Here is an 18,232-nt window from a genome sequence, read left to right as displayed (position 1 = left end):
TAGTAACCATGATGTTATATTGTTTAGTTATTTTATATTGGAAAACACTGGAATAATTTCTCATATGCATTTTCAAAACACTTTTGATATCCTATTTAAATATGTAAAATAAATGAGAATTTCTGTGATTGTACATGCTGCAAACAATGTTGATTTTGTTTTTGCTATTTTTCAGTTTGCACTGCTTTAGTATTAACATGCACACATGTAATTGTAATCTAGTTGTGTTTTGGGATTATGGCATGTGCATAGGGCAGGTGGCATGGCCAGCAGTCTGGTGCTTTACCCTGACCTGACCCAGAACCAGAACCAGGTGCTGGGCTGTGATTATGAGTCTCAGAAGACCATCCAGCCTCCAGCCTTCCCCGAATCCACCATATGGACACCAACTGCTATATGTGATGAACTCTTCTGAGCACAAGCGCTTTTCATCCACATAAATTAACATACAATGGTCATACCAAACGTAGTTAATGAAGAATGGGTACATACGCTTATTTATATTTGTTTGTCTAATTAAGATTTGCATGATCATGTTTTACAAACAAATGTGAAGTATAAGACTTTTTTTTTTTTGAGATATAAAGGATCTCTAAGAACATAAACTGTGATTTATTTTACAATTAAATTTTAGACTGAATACATGTTTGTATTTATTTAATGATCCCATGGTTTAATATGTCAGAATCATTATTTTCCACCCAAGAATACAGGCTTATTCATCTGTGTGTCACACTGTTGAGCAGACCAGGAACTCTCATTTTGTTCCCTTGTATACTGACATAATTCCCCTTGGCACTGGGTCACATTACATGCTGACACAGGGTGTATTTTTTCAGATAATTTTACTCAGACTGCCACACTGCATTAACCGTTTTACTGTAGAAAACAAGAACCTCAGACTGACTTACCCTGCGCAGATTTTGAGGCATGAAATTCAAGCTGAATATAAGACCACAAGATGTGTGACAGTGTATTGAAAGATGAGAAGCAGGATGCACATTTCAAACCAAATCCGTCAGTGTTTGTGTTGAGTTATTTCTGTTGTATGAGTCAAAATGGTCTGTGTGTGTGTGTGTGTGTGTGTGTGTGTGTGTATTAATGCATGTTTGAGGGCATGCGAGTCAGAGTGGGCTGGGTTATCAGAGCAGAGAGACAGAAGGCAGTTTGCAGTGGACAGGAGAGAAATTCACATTCTTCGTCTCAACTTTGCCTGTCGCAGTCATCCGCACATTGCTGCGTGTCACTGGCACACTCCTTCTTCTTTATTTCTTTCTTTGCTTTTCCTCTGATTTTGCTTGATTGTCATTCTTCTTGTTCAAACACCTTATTTTAGTTTCTCTTAGTATCTTCTACCAGAATAATTATTTCTTTAGGTTGCTTTTCTCATACTATCTGTTCATCTTTCCCATTTTTGTCTGTATCCTTTCATTCTATATCTGGCTTCATTTACATATTTTATTTGCATAACCTAATGCAATTTGGTGGTACCAGATGGAGTCAAAGCATCATGGACCTCGACCTCTAAGACCCACAAGGTAAAAATGTCCTTTTAAATGTCAGTTTTTGTCATTTCCATTGTATTCTTCACCTCTGTTGTTAAACCTAACCTCTATCCTTTGTGGTGAATCATTTCCTTTAAATTCTGCTCCATCCATCACCTTTCTGTCTGTTTCCTCCTGTTTCCATTTGCCCGGCTTTTTGTCCTCTTCTGTACCTGTCCATTCAATTCATGTATATCTATCTCCTCAACAGTCTTTCTCAGAGCACCATTTGTATATATCTCTAGTCCCAGTTTGACTTTTCTTATTTTATTTAGGGCACACACACTGCTGTTTTGAAGCATTTTAGCTGGTTTAAGCTAGTTGGTGGCTGGTCCAAGCTGATTAACTGGCACAGGATGATGATTAGCTAGCTAGTTCAAGCTGGTAGACCATCTTGGACCACCAACAAACCATCTTGGTCAAACCAGCTTGGTTATGCTTGTTTTTGGAACAAGATTACTGGTCAGTCTGCTAACCCTTACGTTTAATGAACGGCTTGGACCAGCTAGAAACCAGCCACCAGTTTCCGAAACACAACTAGCATCTTAGTTTATTAATATATATATTTTTTCCCCATCAGGGCATGATTCAAAATTGCCTGCAAATGTCAAGTGCTTTGTAATACTATGCTAAATTAATGTGAAGTGCATTTTATGCCTGACCGTCAAATAGGCTAGCTTGTTTTTAACATGCCTTTTCAAACATAAGTGCTTTCTGAGCCTTTCTCAACATGAATAATTACCCATCATAATCAAAGTTATATGTGCTGGTTGACAAATAAAAATAAAATAAAACAAACATGACTGTCCTGCAGATGCTAGCATTAGCTTGAAAGGGGGAACTCTATGGTGATTTCAACTTCACTGCCAGTTCAGGATGTGGACTACACAGCTTGATGTAATACAGTGTGAAAGACTGTCTACTGAAGACCAAGCTCTTTATGAAAAGTCACATTTCATTTATAGAGGATGATCATAAAGAAGAAAGTCACTTCGGGATACAGCACTTTATCCACTTGTTACACCAACACTCTTTCTTATTGCTCCTACACTGCAGTCCAGCCATGCCTTTCATAGGTTGTCCCCACACAAATGGATGTGGAGGCCCAGGTCGGATGTTGCTACGTGAGATGCTTTGGCAGCTGGAGCAAAGAGTACATCAGGTTCAAGAGGAGGAGTTTCAGTACTGCATCTCCCGTGGTATTCTGGGATACCGTCACCCCCCAGCATACCCAAGCCTGCTTGCCCTTATACCTGCTTCTGAACACCGCCAGCTAGAGCGCCTCTGTGGTCGCATCCCACCCTCACACACTGCCATTGTACTTTCCAGGTAAAAAAGGTCTCTCAGTTTTGCCTTGCTTGCTTCACTTTCTACATATTGTTCAAATGTTCTTTAAATCCTATATAAATGCTCTAAAATGGTCTTCGAATGCTCTAAAAATCTGTCTTCTTTAATGGCTGACATTCACTATTTTAAAAATAAAGAATGAACATTCTATCATATCAGTTTAAAAACATGAGGGTGAGTAATAATGACAGAATTTTTAAATGATAGAACATTCATTTTTAGGTGAATAGCCCTTTAAGTAAGTACACAAGAATTTGACTGCAGATTTTAGAAGCCAAAAAATTGTGCTGAATTATTTTCATGATTTTGTCTATTTGTGCGCTCCAGACAGATGTAGGGATTTTTACGTGACACTTTGTGCATGTAACATGATTATGCCAGTAGGTGGCGACAAATGACTTTAACTTGAGTCATTTGAATCAATTGCTCAAATGATGCGTGCAAACACACTGATTTATTCTTGTCTCTGAAGTGACTGTCTTTATTAGTTAGTCATTGAATCATTCACTCAACCAATTAATTCAAACACCTTAATTCATTCAGAGAAGATAAATCAATACTGTATGTTACTCGGAGATGGTTGCAAAGTGAAAATAAACAAAACAGTCTAAAATGAAAATTGCTTAATAGATTTTATGGCCACAAACTAAGAATTTTTGTTCCCCAGACTTCATGATTTGTTGCCATACTTTACTAATTTGTTCCCTCATTTTAGGTAAATCGTGGCCACATTGTACTAATTAGTTCCCTTGTTTTAATTTAGTGAAATCTTGTCCAGGATTTAACTAAAAGGAAGGAAAAAAATAATTAGATAAGGGAACAAATTCTTACTCAGTGGCCACAGTATCTTGTTTTATTTTATTTTTTTCCCACGTCATGTGCAGAGCTCTGTATGAAAACATTACTCACTCACAATTATGCTGTTAAACTAAATATCAGCACAGCTGTGATTACTGTGCTTGTGTGATATTGCTTTAATATTTTACTAAACATTTTATTGTGCTCCATCAAGGCTTCATGATCTTTTGGCCCACAATGACATTCCTCCCTGGGAACTGGTGGGTGTCTTCAAGCAAGTTCTTAGAGACTTCCTGAGGAGACAGGAAGACGGCATACAGAGACATCCAGCCCCTTCAGCTCCATCAACAATTCTTTCTGCTCCGAGTCCACCTACAGAGAGTAATGACAGAAATCCTATTGTTGGAAATGCATCTAATTCTTTATCAGAGGAGACAGGAAAGCACAGGGAGGAAATTCCTACTATTTCTAGTTATGTGGATAAACATTTGCGTGCCGCCTGCCCCTACTCTATCCACAGAGATTGGAGTCTGCCCTTTTGCCCTTTTGCTTATGAGGCCTACAGCACCACATTGTGAGACACTTAATTGTAGAAGTCCAACACCTTCTCATGGCAATTCATAACAATTTTATGTTTTGTCAAATTAGTGGCTAATTCTTAAGAATTTGTACAATCTGATTTGTATGTTTTTGTATGATCTGCTTGCATCCCATAGATGGTTACTTTTATAGTAATACTTTAATGTACTAATGATAATGCATTTTCATACAAATCACCACCTATAAATTCATATGAAATCGCCACCTCATTGTTTCCTCGTGAGATTGGCTTGAAAAGTCAATGCAACCATTTTCTGTCTTTCCAGTTTGAAAAATCTAATCCTCTGCTCCAGTTAATTAGAATAATTTAAAGTAATTAACATGAGGATGTATTATGTGATGTTAAAACTTGGAAGATGAGCCATAATCTTTTTGTAATTGATCGATAAGATGAAAAAAAAAAAGGATTTTTTATGACATGAAGTAGCTACTTTTTCAATAAAAAAAATTGTCAACATACACTCTTAAAAATAAAGGTGCTTCAAAAGGTTCTTCAAGCGATGCCATAGAAGAACCATTTTTGGTTCCCCAAAGAACCATTCAGTCAAAGGTTCTTTAAAGAACCATCTCTTTCTTACCTTTTTGTAATCTGAAGAACCTTCTTTCGCCACAAAGAACCTTTTGTGAAACAGAAAGGTTCTTCAGATGTTAAAGGTTCTTTATGGAACCATTTAGACAAAAAGGTTCTTCTATGGCATCGTGAAGCACCTTTATTTGTAAGAGTGTAATAATCATTTTTAAAAATGTATTATATAAATATTATTATCATTATTATTATTAAATTGTATCTAGTTATAGATATATAAAGACTACTTTTTAATTGTTTTATGGTGTTTATTTTTTTCTTTTTTTTTTTGCCATTTTTGGAGCTTGACAACTACTGGTTACTATGAACTGTTAACAAGAACTGCATAATGATTCTTCAAAAAATTTTCATTCTGATATTTTAATGTCTTTAGAACTATTCCTTTAATGTTATTGTCTAAACTAACATTTGCCTTTGCATTTGTGCCCATTTGTTTCTAATTACAGTAACGTCTTTTTTTGTGATGTAGCTTTCCAGAGTACACAGCTAATGACTGATCAAACTAAAAGTAGCACACACACATAAGCACATACACCCAGAGCAGTCAACCCAGATATCCAACCTAATCTGTAATTTTTTACAGAGTTATATTTCTGGATTACAGAGCAGAGATTAGCCTGAGGGGAGAGGATTGCACCACTGCCTTTGTGCATCAGTGGTCCTGCTTGCTGCATGTACCCATGAACTACCAACAATAGCACTCTCACCTCTCCCATGCTTTTTTGATAACAGTTAAAATCTTTACTTGTCTTTTATCATATAGTGACAGAACTGTGTTTATCATGTAGCATGGACTGAAAGTGGCAAACAAAGTATAGGTTTGGTAATTATCTCTTGACTGCGGAATAACTGTAGGGCTAGATAAAGTGAAGTTCTCTTCTGTGGAGTGTTTGTTACCACAAAAGCCTGCAGATGCAAAACCAAATATAGTATATATAGCATAAATATTGTCTTATCACATTTTCTGCTTATACTTTTGTTGTTACATCTTCTACAGAAAAAAAGAAAAAAATACTGATACTTTTGTGTAACAAGCTTAGTTTGCTTCTGTGAACACTGCAAGCATTATTGTTCTCTCCATGTACATTGTCAGTGAAAATTAAATTTGAACAAAACCTAATTTGTATTTTTATAGTAATTATTTCTCACACCAGTGTTGCCAAGTCAATTTTTATAAGTGACTTTGGTCTTGTTTTTCAGACCAGGTTGCTTCTAGCATCTCACATTCTTTGGTTTTTATCCTCTCGTTCTGATTTTTTAAAACTTTTTTGATATAATATACAAAGAAAATATAACGTATCTATCTATCTATCTATCTATCTATCTATCTATCTATCTACCTATAGCTACTTTTAGAGCAAAGTAAGAGACTGTGTGGTGCTAATGTTTTTATAAAATGCTAATATTTAATTTAAATTAATTTTCATCCATTTAAAAATCTCATTTTAAGTCTGTCTAAAGGAGACACAATGAGGACAATGAAAAATACATTTAAAGGGGTCATATGATGCGATTTCAATTTTTCTCAGACCGATGAGCTTTGTAAAAATCGACGCGTTTCAGAAAGGCGGGGCATAGAGGAGAAACAATAATGTACAGTATGTGGAAAATAATGTGTTTTTTGAACCTTAAACCGCATAAACACATTTCATTACACCAAATACACAAAATAATGTTCTTTTTACGCGGACTTTTATTTTGGTGCCGGTGCTTTTAATTACAAAGCGGAAACCTACATAGATCTTCCGCTGTCTCCCCGAACTGAGCTAGCGCTGAACAGTGACCTTCTCCGAGTGGTCCAGTGCACTTACATTCTAGAGGTGAGAATGTTTTCTTATGATAAATTTTATATGTTTTCATTTGGCATATTTTAAATAATCACTGACTATTTCAAGAAGATTCCCTGTCTTTTAAACCATTATTTGTTTCGCACATTGATCTGTAAATGACAAGGCCTTGCTGAGCGCCTTAAATGAATCAACATTGGTTAATGACTTAAGCTTGACGCCTGAATGGTCCACATGAATCGAGGCGTGTGTTTTTTTCCACAGCCTCTGCGGGAATTTTGTTTCTATATTAGACGGTGAAAAGAGCTGTTGTTCCTTTCGCCTTCCAAGAGACGCGTTATCTTTAAACTCAACCGAGCTTGGCATGAATGCGTGTTATACTCTGACAGTGAAATACTGAGAATGTTTTTGCACTTTTTTGGTTACTGTCTTAAAGACTCCTTATATTCAAGTCTAATAGTGTTCTTTTTTTTTTATTCACGAACTGGTCCTTGAATGTTTGAGTAAGTCCTTGAAAGTACTGTTTGTGTCGTGTTACTCTGTAGTTTATTCTAATAACGTGGCACGTATAACAATTGCATGTTCAAACGTACCATACGGAGCTCCGCACCTGACATGCAAGAAAAAAATTAATAAATCGTGCGCATTATTTACTAATTCGTTCCCTCGATGTACTAAAACGTGCACACGATTACTATTTCGTTCCCTCGATTTGCTAAATCGTGCGCACAATTTATAAATCGTGGGAACGAAATGGTTAATCGTGCGCACGATTTAGCCTACTATTTTTTTTTCCCTGCATGTCATGTGCGGGGCTCCGTAGTGGTAAATTAATGTTACATGGTTTTTGACGCCTTTTAGACAAATGTTCATGCATCTTTATGTTGTGATCACTAGATGGCAGGTGGTGCATTCGCTGGCTGGTGGACTAAGGTGGCCCCCTACTACACCAAAGCATACCAGGAGATGTGGGTTGGTGTAGGAATCATGACTTTCATGTACTACAAACTATCATATGGAGGTGAGATGTCAAGTTTAAGAGCTCTGTAGTAGTGTGCATGCTGTCTAAATGTCATAAACCCTTATTCATTTTATGGTGCACATTTTTCTTGCCATTCAATTTTGTATCTTCTGGGCATTGCCCATATTCATAGACCGTTTGTTACACAATATTTTAGAAACCAAAACGTTTGGTGTTGTGTAAAAGGCTACATACTTGATTTTAAGAGCTTGTTAATGTTATTATTAAATTAGTAACAATAATATTGCTGTTTTGCAGGAAAGAAGAAAGCAGTGCAGTCAAGTAAGTGTAAGCCGTTTTGGTGTTATGATTTTTACTCAAACTTTGGTGAAACATGGAAAGTTTAAACTTTCATAAGAAAGTATTTTAACAGTTTTCAAAGCAAAAGTGAAAAGGTCTAAACCAGAGGCTTCCAAACTTCGCTCCGCAAGGGAGTTTTAGGTGTTAGGTAGGAAAAGTTAAAAAAAAATTTTGTTTAAATCATAAAAAATAAGATTAATTTGAATAAATGAATACATCTAACAGTACAGTATTATGGTGAGTAGAAACAAATGTAAAGTAACACAACAGAAACTATATATTTTCAGAATAATATTTTACACATTTGTAAAAACTTTTCACAGTATAAATGAGGGTTATTTTAACTTTCATATTCTGTAAAACAGGTTGTCACTTCAGATTCAGTTTTTTTTTTAATGTGCTTCATTAAATATGGAGCTGTTTTACTCAAGATGCCTTCAAAGGAGATACCAAATATCATAACCAGTGCATATGCAGATTGATAACAAATTTTTTTCTAACGTTCTAACATTCTGATATTAAAATAGCTGTTTACCTTAAAAGGTCTGTAGATATCGTCATCAGGTCATAATGCTGTTATCACATCAGCTTGTCGGATAAAGTGTTGAGACCTGTTTTCTAGTTTGGTCAGGTGATGTTCGACACATACCCCATTAGTGCTTTATATATGAAAATATATAGCTGTCTTTTAAATTTTAGGATGGGCTTCCTCTGCGCAAGAATGATCATATTTGAGACATTGGGGTTTGAAAGTCCCTGGTTTAAAAGATAAAAGTATAAGGCATTGTTGAAAATGCTTATTTATGGGACATATAAAGAAACTTTCTATATCCAATGTGACTTTCCTTTTCTCACAGAGCCTGCCCACTGATTGGACCCCCGGAGTGTCATTCCCCATGTCCTCTCTGTAAATCTTCCCCTGACGAACTTCACCTGGATATCTGTATTTTGTTTTATGTGAGCAATAAACTGATTGATTTGGATCACACTATGGAAAATTCACTGCTTTGTGGTCTTTCACTCTGTCTTGCAGGAAATTCATATCAGCAAACATTAAACTGTTTGATTGTTAACTTATGGATTTAAACTATTAAAGCAGTCCTGACTCCTGCCAAAAGTGTTTGAATGACTTCAGTACTTGAATATCAGATACAATTGTTTGTTGGACACAAATCAGTGTTTTCTCTGAGTGGTTGTTAAATTTCCACTCCAAATTTTCATTTGACATATTATAGAACACTGTTTTTATTCTAGACAAATGTTATGCCTTATGTTTAGTTAAGGTTAGTTAATGAAATGCAGTTCATGTTATTGATCAGTAGTTTGTGTTGAGGTACTGTCCATCAGATTTAAAACAATTGTGATGTCCTTTAACTCTTTCACAAGAGAACTCTTTCATCTTAAACATACAATTTGAAATGATACAATACAATATATATTAATTACTGGAAACTACTGAGTGAAAGTAACAATGTTGAACATCAGAAATAAGCGTATATATTACATGTTGCCATCATTGAACACCTGCAAATAACGCCATTCCTAAAATAAAATTACTTTAAAGCTTCCTAAGAAATAATGTGATTAATCGACAAGCTAAGGGCGTGTTATACCTAGCTGGTTTTCATCACTTGGAGACTTTAATGACTACACATGAATACATCCATAAGTCACTAAGCTCCACATTCCTGTCATTCCAGGTCTGCGCTTGCTATCATCTAACACAACAGCGCGACCTGCTTGAATTCGCCTCAGCCAGTTCGGGCTGTTTTGCTATACTTGTATTGCTTTTATTTTGGTGCTTTAAAAGCTATTACACCAATATACGACTACATTTAGAGGAATACGCGAGTTCTGATTTCGTTTTCTCCCATTCGCTTCGCGTATCGTAGTGTTTTACCTGGCTTCGGCTAGCAGGCTAACTAATTTAGCTGTCTGGCGAGTTAATCGATACTCTGCTGCTTTCACGCCGCAAGGATACGAGGAACGCCTCATGTGTCTTTTCTAAAAGATTATGGCATATATCTACACGTGACAAGTGAGTATAAGTAGTTTTATCCACCGCCGGTGTGTATTCTCAATGTTTGTTAACATTTACTGCAGAGAGATGTTTTTCTGTTCGTGCTAACTGGCTAACAGATGTGAGAACCGTGTTAAAATGAAAAGGGCGTAGATGTTAAAGACCTTCTTAAAACCAACGTCTTTAAATACTCTTAGTTTTTATTCAAAACACGATAACGTTACATATAAGCATAGTGAGGAGAGAATGAGTTACAGCGTCTCAGCTGGTGTGTAGAAACATCAAACATCTGCCGTTTCACAGACAGTTGTTATTCCAGTTTAGCGAGTCTTTTAAAGCTTCTCTTTAATTCTGGTCAGCTAAAGAAGATGTTGCTTGTAACGATAAAGCGTCTAATTAAAGTAAAAGAACAGGATGCACAGAGTCGTGGCCTGTTTGGCCTGTGTTTGTTGGTGTGGACATTCATGTGTCAGTGATAGTGCAAATGAAGTTGTCTTCCTGATGTACAGAGGGCTGTGATCTCGGGTTGGACCTTGTGGATGTTGTGGAACAGGCAAAGTGAAGCCGAAGACCAGATGTTCCTCTGACACAAGCAAAAATGATGCCCGTAAGTATTCATTCGAGTCAAAACAATGCATATGGCCTCTGTCAGATTATTTTTATGGTTCACATAGCGAGGCATCAGTTTGATTCTTATAGCTTTTGTGTTTATAGTATTTTTTGAAACAACCTACTCCATTTGGAAAGTATGTACAGTATCTTGGTTCGTAACACTAGTGTGAAAGTCTTTGATTTGTTCATTTCTGAGAGAGAGGTATTGTGAGCTGCCTAGAGCCTTGCCGGGGATCTATAATGGGGTTAATTTTCGGAAAGCTGTGGATGGGAATATCCACAGTGCAGATACACTTGTCTGTGCCTCATGCTGTGCTGTTTGTTGTTTCACTGATCATTTAGCTTTTTAAGTACAATTCCTCTGTTTGAGATGGCAAACAACGAGTTTTCATTACAGAACTGTTTCAAAACAGAACTTTATTGTGTGACAAGGCTTTTGTCAATCCTCTGTTGAAGAGCTCATTTTTTTTCTCCATGCACTAATGGCAACTATTAGTTTTATGATGCTGATGCGCTTTTGCTCGTTAAGAGAATGTTGTTGTTTTTTCAGCCTAATGGTGGCTTAATAGTTTCAGTAATGCTAAATCATTATTGACAGTTTTGTGTCCCTCCTTCAGATCTCAAAGGGTCTCGGTATTTGATGCTTGGCGACACTGAAAACATACAAATGCTGCAGTTGTTCATTCAAGTTGTTATTGCTCTTTTTTTTATTTCAGTTTTGAACACTATTCCATATTTGCAGGAACTAAAGCAGGGAAGGATGCACATCCATTTAAATATGAGAATTGTTTTTTTAGGCAACATTTTTGAATAAATAATTGTTTGCAAAGACTTCAGTACATCAGGTCTATTTTTTTTTAAAATTTGTTTTGTGCTTTTCAGAATCTGTTTTTTTTTTTCACAGAAAATCAGTGTGTTGTCATGAGCACTAAGACTCTGCAGGTGAATTGCTCTGAGATCACACATTAACTCTAAAGGAAGCTTTGTATCATTAAACATTAACCTTGTTTAGCACATTTAACCCACAACATTTTACGTTTATCAACAAAATAGTCTTTTACTGCCTTCTCTACAGATGTGGATCATCTAAATAATTATTAGGTTATCACAGTGCAAGTAATCACTAACTACCATGCTAACCTTATCTAGAAGAATCCTCATGGTATTCAGGTGCCAGGCAAATCTTATATGTGTAATTGGGGTAAACAGTGTCAAGTTTTGGAGGGCTTTAGCAGCCCCTACCTGTGTTTTTTTTTTAATTCACTGATAAATCAATATAAAATCATTACAAGTACCTAGTAACCCAAGCACCTTTTAAAATGTATGTGTATGCTCATATTTCCGTTTTCCTCTGTAATACGAGTCTAATGTGTCCCCAAACTGAATTTTTCAGCAGAAAGCAGATTGTTAGTCATGATTTACCGTCCTTTGAAGACATCTGATTAATATCCTGTTTTGCTGTAGTGTAGAAGGGATCTGATTGGTTCACTAAATAAAGTAAAATGTGATCGTACTGATATGGATTATAGAGAAAAAAAGGTGTGTTCCAGTCTGTCTTGTAGGTTTAAATGAATTTTTTATTTATTTGATGTAATATTGCCATTGTTGGGTGAGAGCCTAATCTCAGTATCCTAGTACCTGTCTGTAAAGTGAAAAGAGCACACACATTTTATTCAGCAGTAGCAGCAGATAGGAGGACTATGAGGTATACTTCATTTTTTATCTTATGTCTCAATTGGGCATGCAAGCCTTTCAAAGTATACTCTGAGTGTGAGAACATATGGATGATCTATTCTAGTGGACCATTCTTTTCAAGTGCTCAGTCACTTACCCAAAAATTGGGCTGTACGTGGAACTCGGACTGTCTGCAAGCTGGAGCAGAATGTGGAAAGACTTTGGGCTTCAGGGACAGCAACACTGTGATTTTGTGGGTGGTTTGTGATTATAACATTGTTTTAGCCAGAAGTTTAGTTTCTGCAACTATTGTGATGGTCTTGAACTGCACACATTGTCCCAGATCTTTTCCAAGATGTTTAAAAGGGAAACATGCAAGTTGCAACTGTATAAAGGTGAGGTTGCATTAGTGAAATTTGGACAAAATTTTGCAGACAAGAACGGTCCATTTTCATTACTGCAGTGATGCAAGAAACACACAGAAGTCACTTTCAAACCAAGCAGCACAGCGAGTTCACATAACAAACTTGAACTTGATGCAAAATCTAAGAGGGGGTATTTTTCGTCCTTACTCAAAACTCCCGTTCGCAAGGATTCCTATTGAAATGGCAGGATTTTTTTCTCAATTTTAGCTAACAATGGTAAACGTGACTCCGCCATAACAATGTAACATGAAAAGTCAACTGTTGGTGGTCTAAATTGACTTTTTTTTACAAGCTAGTTGTTAGAATGTTTGATTGGTTTGCTTTTAGCTTAATTGCAAAACAGCTTTTCGGTACCACACCATTCATTTTCCACTTATTGATTCAAACTATAGCCTTAATTGTATACTGTTGAAAGCATGATTTTCCGCAGCTGCTTTCAAACAAAGGATGTTAGGTTCAGTTTCCTGCTTGCTGAAGCCCCTACACCTTCTCCCTTTACTGATGTTGGCAATGTAAAAGTGTAGCTACAGCCTCTAAGCTGCCTGTGCTGCAATTGGCTGACAGCCATGGAAACAGCCAAACGAGGGGTAAACGACAAACTCACAGCAGGGTGTGGTTGAGTTCAACATAAGGTTAGAGCTGTGCATTACATTATGGTCTTATATTTTGTGAATTTACCTTTTGCCTCGTTGTATGTAAAACCATCTAGATTGCACCTCAGGGGCTACACAGGTGTGCATATAACTGCTACACAGAGTGAGTGATGAAGAACGGCATGTGCTTTTATTCTTTGGTTTCTCTAGAACACTAAAGACATCTTCAGTCTGCATAAATGAACTATGAGAAAGCTGTTTTTTCCATAGTCAGACTCTTAGAAACTGTATAGGACTCTTAGTTTAAGACTGTGTTGAAGATGCCATTTGCATCACAAGAGACCTCCTCCATGACCTAGATTACTGTATCCTGCTGGGAATGCAGATGCATGATGGGAAATGCCTACATATGTACTGCCTAGTGGCTATTTGTATCTAGAGAACTAGAGCAATGTGTAAGCCAAGAATCTGTGTAGATGAGAAGATCTAAGAGCATACTTCATCAAACCTCAGTAGAGGTCAAAGACACACAGACTCAAGAGACACATCCCCACACGCTCCTGTGGTGTATATAATAAAGCGCTTAATTTGTCTACTGTTTACTGAAGAGTGCCATACACTAGTGGTGCGCTGAAAACAGGGTCACTGATGCATTCAGAACCTGCGCCACAGTCTCTATGGATTGTCTAAGAGTGCTGGTTGGCCTTGTGGATAAGTGATGAGTTTGTTTACTCCCTTTGCCTGCCACACCAGTTAATAGCTCCTGTGGGTAAATTTAGCAAGCTCTGATACATCGGTGCAGTGCTAGATATTAATAAAGCAATATAGGGAACACACACACACACACACAGCAGCTCTGATGCTTTAGTTCGATCATGATATAAGGATTGGTAGAGGGATTTTCAGAGAGATAGAGTGCAGATCAGTAGCACCATTTTAACACTTAATAGTGCTCATTGATCTTGTTGTCAATTAGGGGTGTGTGATAGTCTGCGACAATATCGTAATTGTTTTAATGATGTGTGAGTGGACATTGTCACTGTCTATGAAAATAGTTCCAAACAAAGCGGAGCAGAACCATTGTGCATCTCAGCGCAACACAAAGCGGTGTTTTGTTACTGAATGAATCTGCAGTTTTTAACAAATCATTGAGTGGATGATTAAATGACCCATTCATCAAGACAGTCACGCTTCATTTCTGAATGTGTCAGCTGATTTGAATGAATCATTAGAATGAATGATTCAATGACTCGCTCATTATGACAGGGACTTGCCACTGTTTGCTAGTAGATTTAGTTTCATCTTTAAAAATATCATTCAGTATTTTATATTTTAATATTCAATTTGATTTTTAAAACATTAGTCTCATAGTATTATTTATGAACCTCTGAGCTGCATTAAACAGTTTGTGTAAATGCATCTAAATGATATTTCAAATGCAGTACAAATATGGCTTTTGTTGGCATTGGTTTCATTTGATAGGTAACATCCCTATATAATGTCTTATTATTTTAATATGATATAACAATAAATGTAAGAATTTGGCATAAAAGATGACACATACTTTTAAAAAGGTTAGAAAAAATTGCCCTTAGAAGAAAAAATGCCCCTGGAAATCAATTTGGGGGTGAGGTCGGGGGGAAATGGAAAAGTTAATTTCTCACACTTCTGTAAACTAATGATCACACAGAATATAAAAACAGAAAAACTTCCGGGAGTCATCTGTCCATGACAGGCCTAAACCAGCCAAGGTACCAACGCAAAGTAAAAAAAAAATATATATATATTTATTTTTTTCTTCTGTCAGTTTCACTCACCCTTATTGTAAATAGTACGTATAGTATGGTTGAACATAAGGGAGTGAAAATGGGTGTGTCTGATAGGAAAGGAATGAGGATAGTCTGTTATTGCAGCAGTATGGTGCATAATAAAAGATAAAATCCTTTAATGTCATCCTGCACTCATCTCTATTCTTTCAGGTATGACCGAACACCCTCTTCAGAGGAAATTCTTGTATTAAAAAAAAAATAGGTAACAAACAGTCTGAAATGAATTCTAGATAAATGAGCACTTTGTTTATAAACATGTTTCTCAATTTATTATGATTAGAAATATATTGTTAATATTTAAAATATTAAAAGATTTCTTTTTCTAGCCCCATAAACATTGTCTTTAATTATAGAGTAATTTAATTAAGGACAGTAATTTTTAAGGCTTATTTTGATCATTTGTAGTGCTGAGCTCCCCACCAGCATGAGGAAATAACTAACATACAGCAGACTGAGCAGTGTGGAAGTTTGCAAGACTGCTGCTTATCGCTCAGCTTTTTTAAATGAGGTTTTGCTCTCTTTCCTTTTTATGTGTTGTTTTTGTCAATTTTGCCTGGGATTGTTTTCTTGACTCAGTCATTTCTACCCCTTGAAAGTATACCTTTAGGTTCTTTGACCTTTATTAGTTTAATAATTTTTCTATATATGAAGTGTTTCAGGGTTTAAGAGATATTACAACATAAGCACACACAGGCGCTCACTTTTTCCAGGGGTTTGAGTTAACAACAAAAAAAGATATTGGTTACAGTTTACAATGACTTTCATTAGCAAACATTATTAATAGATGAGAAGTTCATGAACATTCAAATATGAAACCACTTGACATTCATGCCTAAACTCACATACACTCTAAAAAAAAAACACATACACTCTTGCTGTTTTTTTTGGCAACCCAGCGCTGGGTAAATGTGGGACAGAACACATGCTGGGTTATTTCGACCTAGCTGTTTGGGTTAAATGTTTTTACCAAACATGCTGGGTTGTTTTATTTAACTCAACTGTTGTTTAAAAATGACTATACTGCTGGCTGGAAATTAAAAATCACGCACAGCGTTACTAGAGGCAACAGCAATAAGGAAAAGATGATTAAAGACATTTATTAATAACAAGAACAACCATGGACAAAAATATAAGACAAATGTAATTTATTTGGGTGAATACAGCAGTTTACAATATTACATACATTTAAACTTGTTTGACAAGCATTTTAGAAAAAAAAAATGTAACATTTTAATTCAAGTGTATTCAACCATTCTCTGTAATCCCTTTTGGCCGAAATAGTGCTGATTCTCATGTTGGTATGTGTTGCCGAAATCTGAGCCGGCAAAGGGCTGATGTTCGGTGGGGGAACTGCGAACCTCAGACCGCCGCCTTGCGTTTCACTTGTAACTGAAAGATGCCGTGACAGATTCCATAACCTGCCCATAAACAAACACTACTGAGATTAGATAACATATTTCAACATCTAAAAAAAATTAAATTCAGTATTATAACTAGGGATGCACGATATTGGATTTTTGCCAATATCCGATATGCCGATATTTTAACTCATTTTGGCCAATAGCCAATGCTGATACCGATATATTTCCTTTTGTTTGGAATCACCAAGTCTCTCCTGTGTGGAAATTATAAGCAAAACATTTTTTACTTCTGGTTAGTTTTTATCCAGAACTTATTTGTTAGAATTAAATAAACAATAAAGTTATTTTATAATGACAGTACATTGAAGCTTTGAAAATAACTATAAATAAACTATATATCAATTGCTGCATTGTTTTTTTTTTCAGAAAGATGCAGTGGTAACCTTAGCATTTTATTTTAAGATTTAACATTTGTAGATGGTCTAAAGCAAAAGAGTTGTAAAAATTCTGAAAATCTTTTAGAGCTCATGATTTGTTTAAAAAATAAAACGTATTACACATTAATGAATAAATCAGTATATATAAAACTATTTAATTTACAAGTGTCATGTTTGTGATATTTTTTTTCTGACCTTTAAATCAAAACATACTCATGATTTTATGACATCAATTACTGCTTTATTTAATCAGAAACACAGTCTAAATGTTATTTGTGTATTTTACTTTCATTTTATTAGAAGTAGGACAACAGCGTCCCCTACGGAATTAAAACTCCTTATTGAGCGGGCATTAGGACCTGGGTGAGGCTGCCGCTGCTGCCACTGCCGTTGCACGTGCTATTACTGTTGACTATTACACACCGAACGCATCATTATCTGTATGTGCATTCTCAGTTTAAATGCAGCGATCCAAAACAGTGAATCCAATCACCATTCAGGCAAAACTTTGCTTCAAGAATGAGCCACACTGCTGACCTGATCTAATCGCTATCACACCCTGAGCACGTGAGTAAACGTATTCCTCCTATCGGCAAGACATATCGGCATAATTTTTCATATCGGGCCGATGCCGATATGTACATTTAAAGCCATTATCGGCTGATTTCGATATCGGTCCGATAAAATCGTGCATCCCTAATTTTAATGAATAAAATCAGTTTGTTATGCAAGGCAAAAGGCATTTCCATCATTCGCAACGACCGTTGCTGAAGCATTTAGCTGACTGAAAAAGTGCACCAGTTTGGTGGCGCTGAGAATTGCTCTCTCCTGAAGAGGACGCAAAAACCCACACTGGGTTGTTTCTAGGGTTGGGTACCGAAGCCCGGTACCAATATGGCACCTATGTACGGTACCTATGCAACCGGTATGTACTAGAACCGAATCAGAACGCAGATTTCGGAGCCATGCCTGAGCGATCGATTGAAATATTTCCTCCGGTTCTCTGAAACGGACGTAAGAAGTATCATCACTGGCACCGCACGTGAAAAATAATTTCCCGACTGAGAAAATGCACGTGAACTCAAGTCGGAAAGCTCTAATAATACAAATCCAACACATCTTTGTAGTAAAGAGAGTGTCCATGTTGTTTTCACATTCCGACTTAAAAGCACAACTCGGGAAATGAGAGCATTCGAGGAGCGCGTGAATGCAGTAATTACGCTTGCTCTGATGGAAGCAGGCAGCCTTCCGTTAACTAAGCTAAACATGCCTAAATTAAAATGCCTAAAGCTAAACCT

The 18,232-nt window shown here is 36.4% G+C and overlaps 3 protein-coding genes across 3 annotated transcripts in view; all 3 read left to right on the top strand.

Annotated features, from left to right (window-relative positions):
• The first annotated feature begins 1,104 nt into the window (after positions 1–1,104).
• Positions 1,105–4,712, top strand: LOC107701466 (retinal degeneration 3 like). Its single transcript, XM_016503470.1, has 3 exons — positions 1,105–1,538; positions 2,601–2,873; positions 3,904–4,712. Exons 1-3 carry the CDS (start codon positions 1,495–1,497, stop codon positions 4,265–4,267), a joined length of 681 nt encoding a protein of 226 aa, XP_016358956.1. The 5' UTR covers positions 1,105–1,494; the 3' UTR covers positions 4,268–4,712.
• A 1,885-nt stretch (positions 4,713–6,597) lies between these two features.
• Positions 6,598–8,981, top strand: atp5mj (ATP synthase membrane subunit j). Its single transcript, XM_016503469.1, has 4 exons — positions 6,598–6,695; positions 7,560–7,683; positions 7,942–7,965; positions 8,841–8,981. Exons 2-4 carry the CDS (start codon positions 7,560–7,562, stop codon positions 8,852–8,854), a joined length of 162 nt encoding a protein of 53 aa, XP_016358955.1. The 5' UTR covers positions 6,598–6,695; the 3' UTR covers positions 8,855–8,981.
• A 674-nt stretch (positions 8,982–9,655) lies between these two features.
• Positions 9,656–18,232, top strand: part of LOC107701454 (apoptosis-stimulating of p53 protein 1-like) — a 60,045-nt gene continuing 51,468 nt past the window's right edge. Inside the window, exons 1-2 of the mRNA XM_016503457.1 lie at positions 9,656–10,021; positions 10,513–10,610. Of these exons, the coding sequence (XP_016358943.1) occupies positions 10,602–10,610 (9 nt within the window). The 5' untranslated portion in view covers positions 9,656–10,021; positions 10,513–10,601. The remainder of the gene's footprint in view (positions 10,022–10,512; positions 10,611–18,232) is intronic.

This window comes from Sinocyclocheilus anshuiensis, unplaced genomic scaffold (genome assembly GCF_001515605.1).
Source record: "Sinocyclocheilus anshuiensis isolate Anshui unplaced genomic scaffold, SAMN03320099.WGS_v1.1 scaffold1051, whole genome shotgun sequence".
Classification (NCBI taxonomy): Eukaryota; Metazoa; Chordata; class Actinopteri; order Cypriniformes; family Cyprinidae; genus Sinocyclocheilus; species Sinocyclocheilus anshuiensis.
Note: the sequence above shows the minus strand (reverse complement) of the source record. Positions and strands in the feature narration are given on the sequence as shown.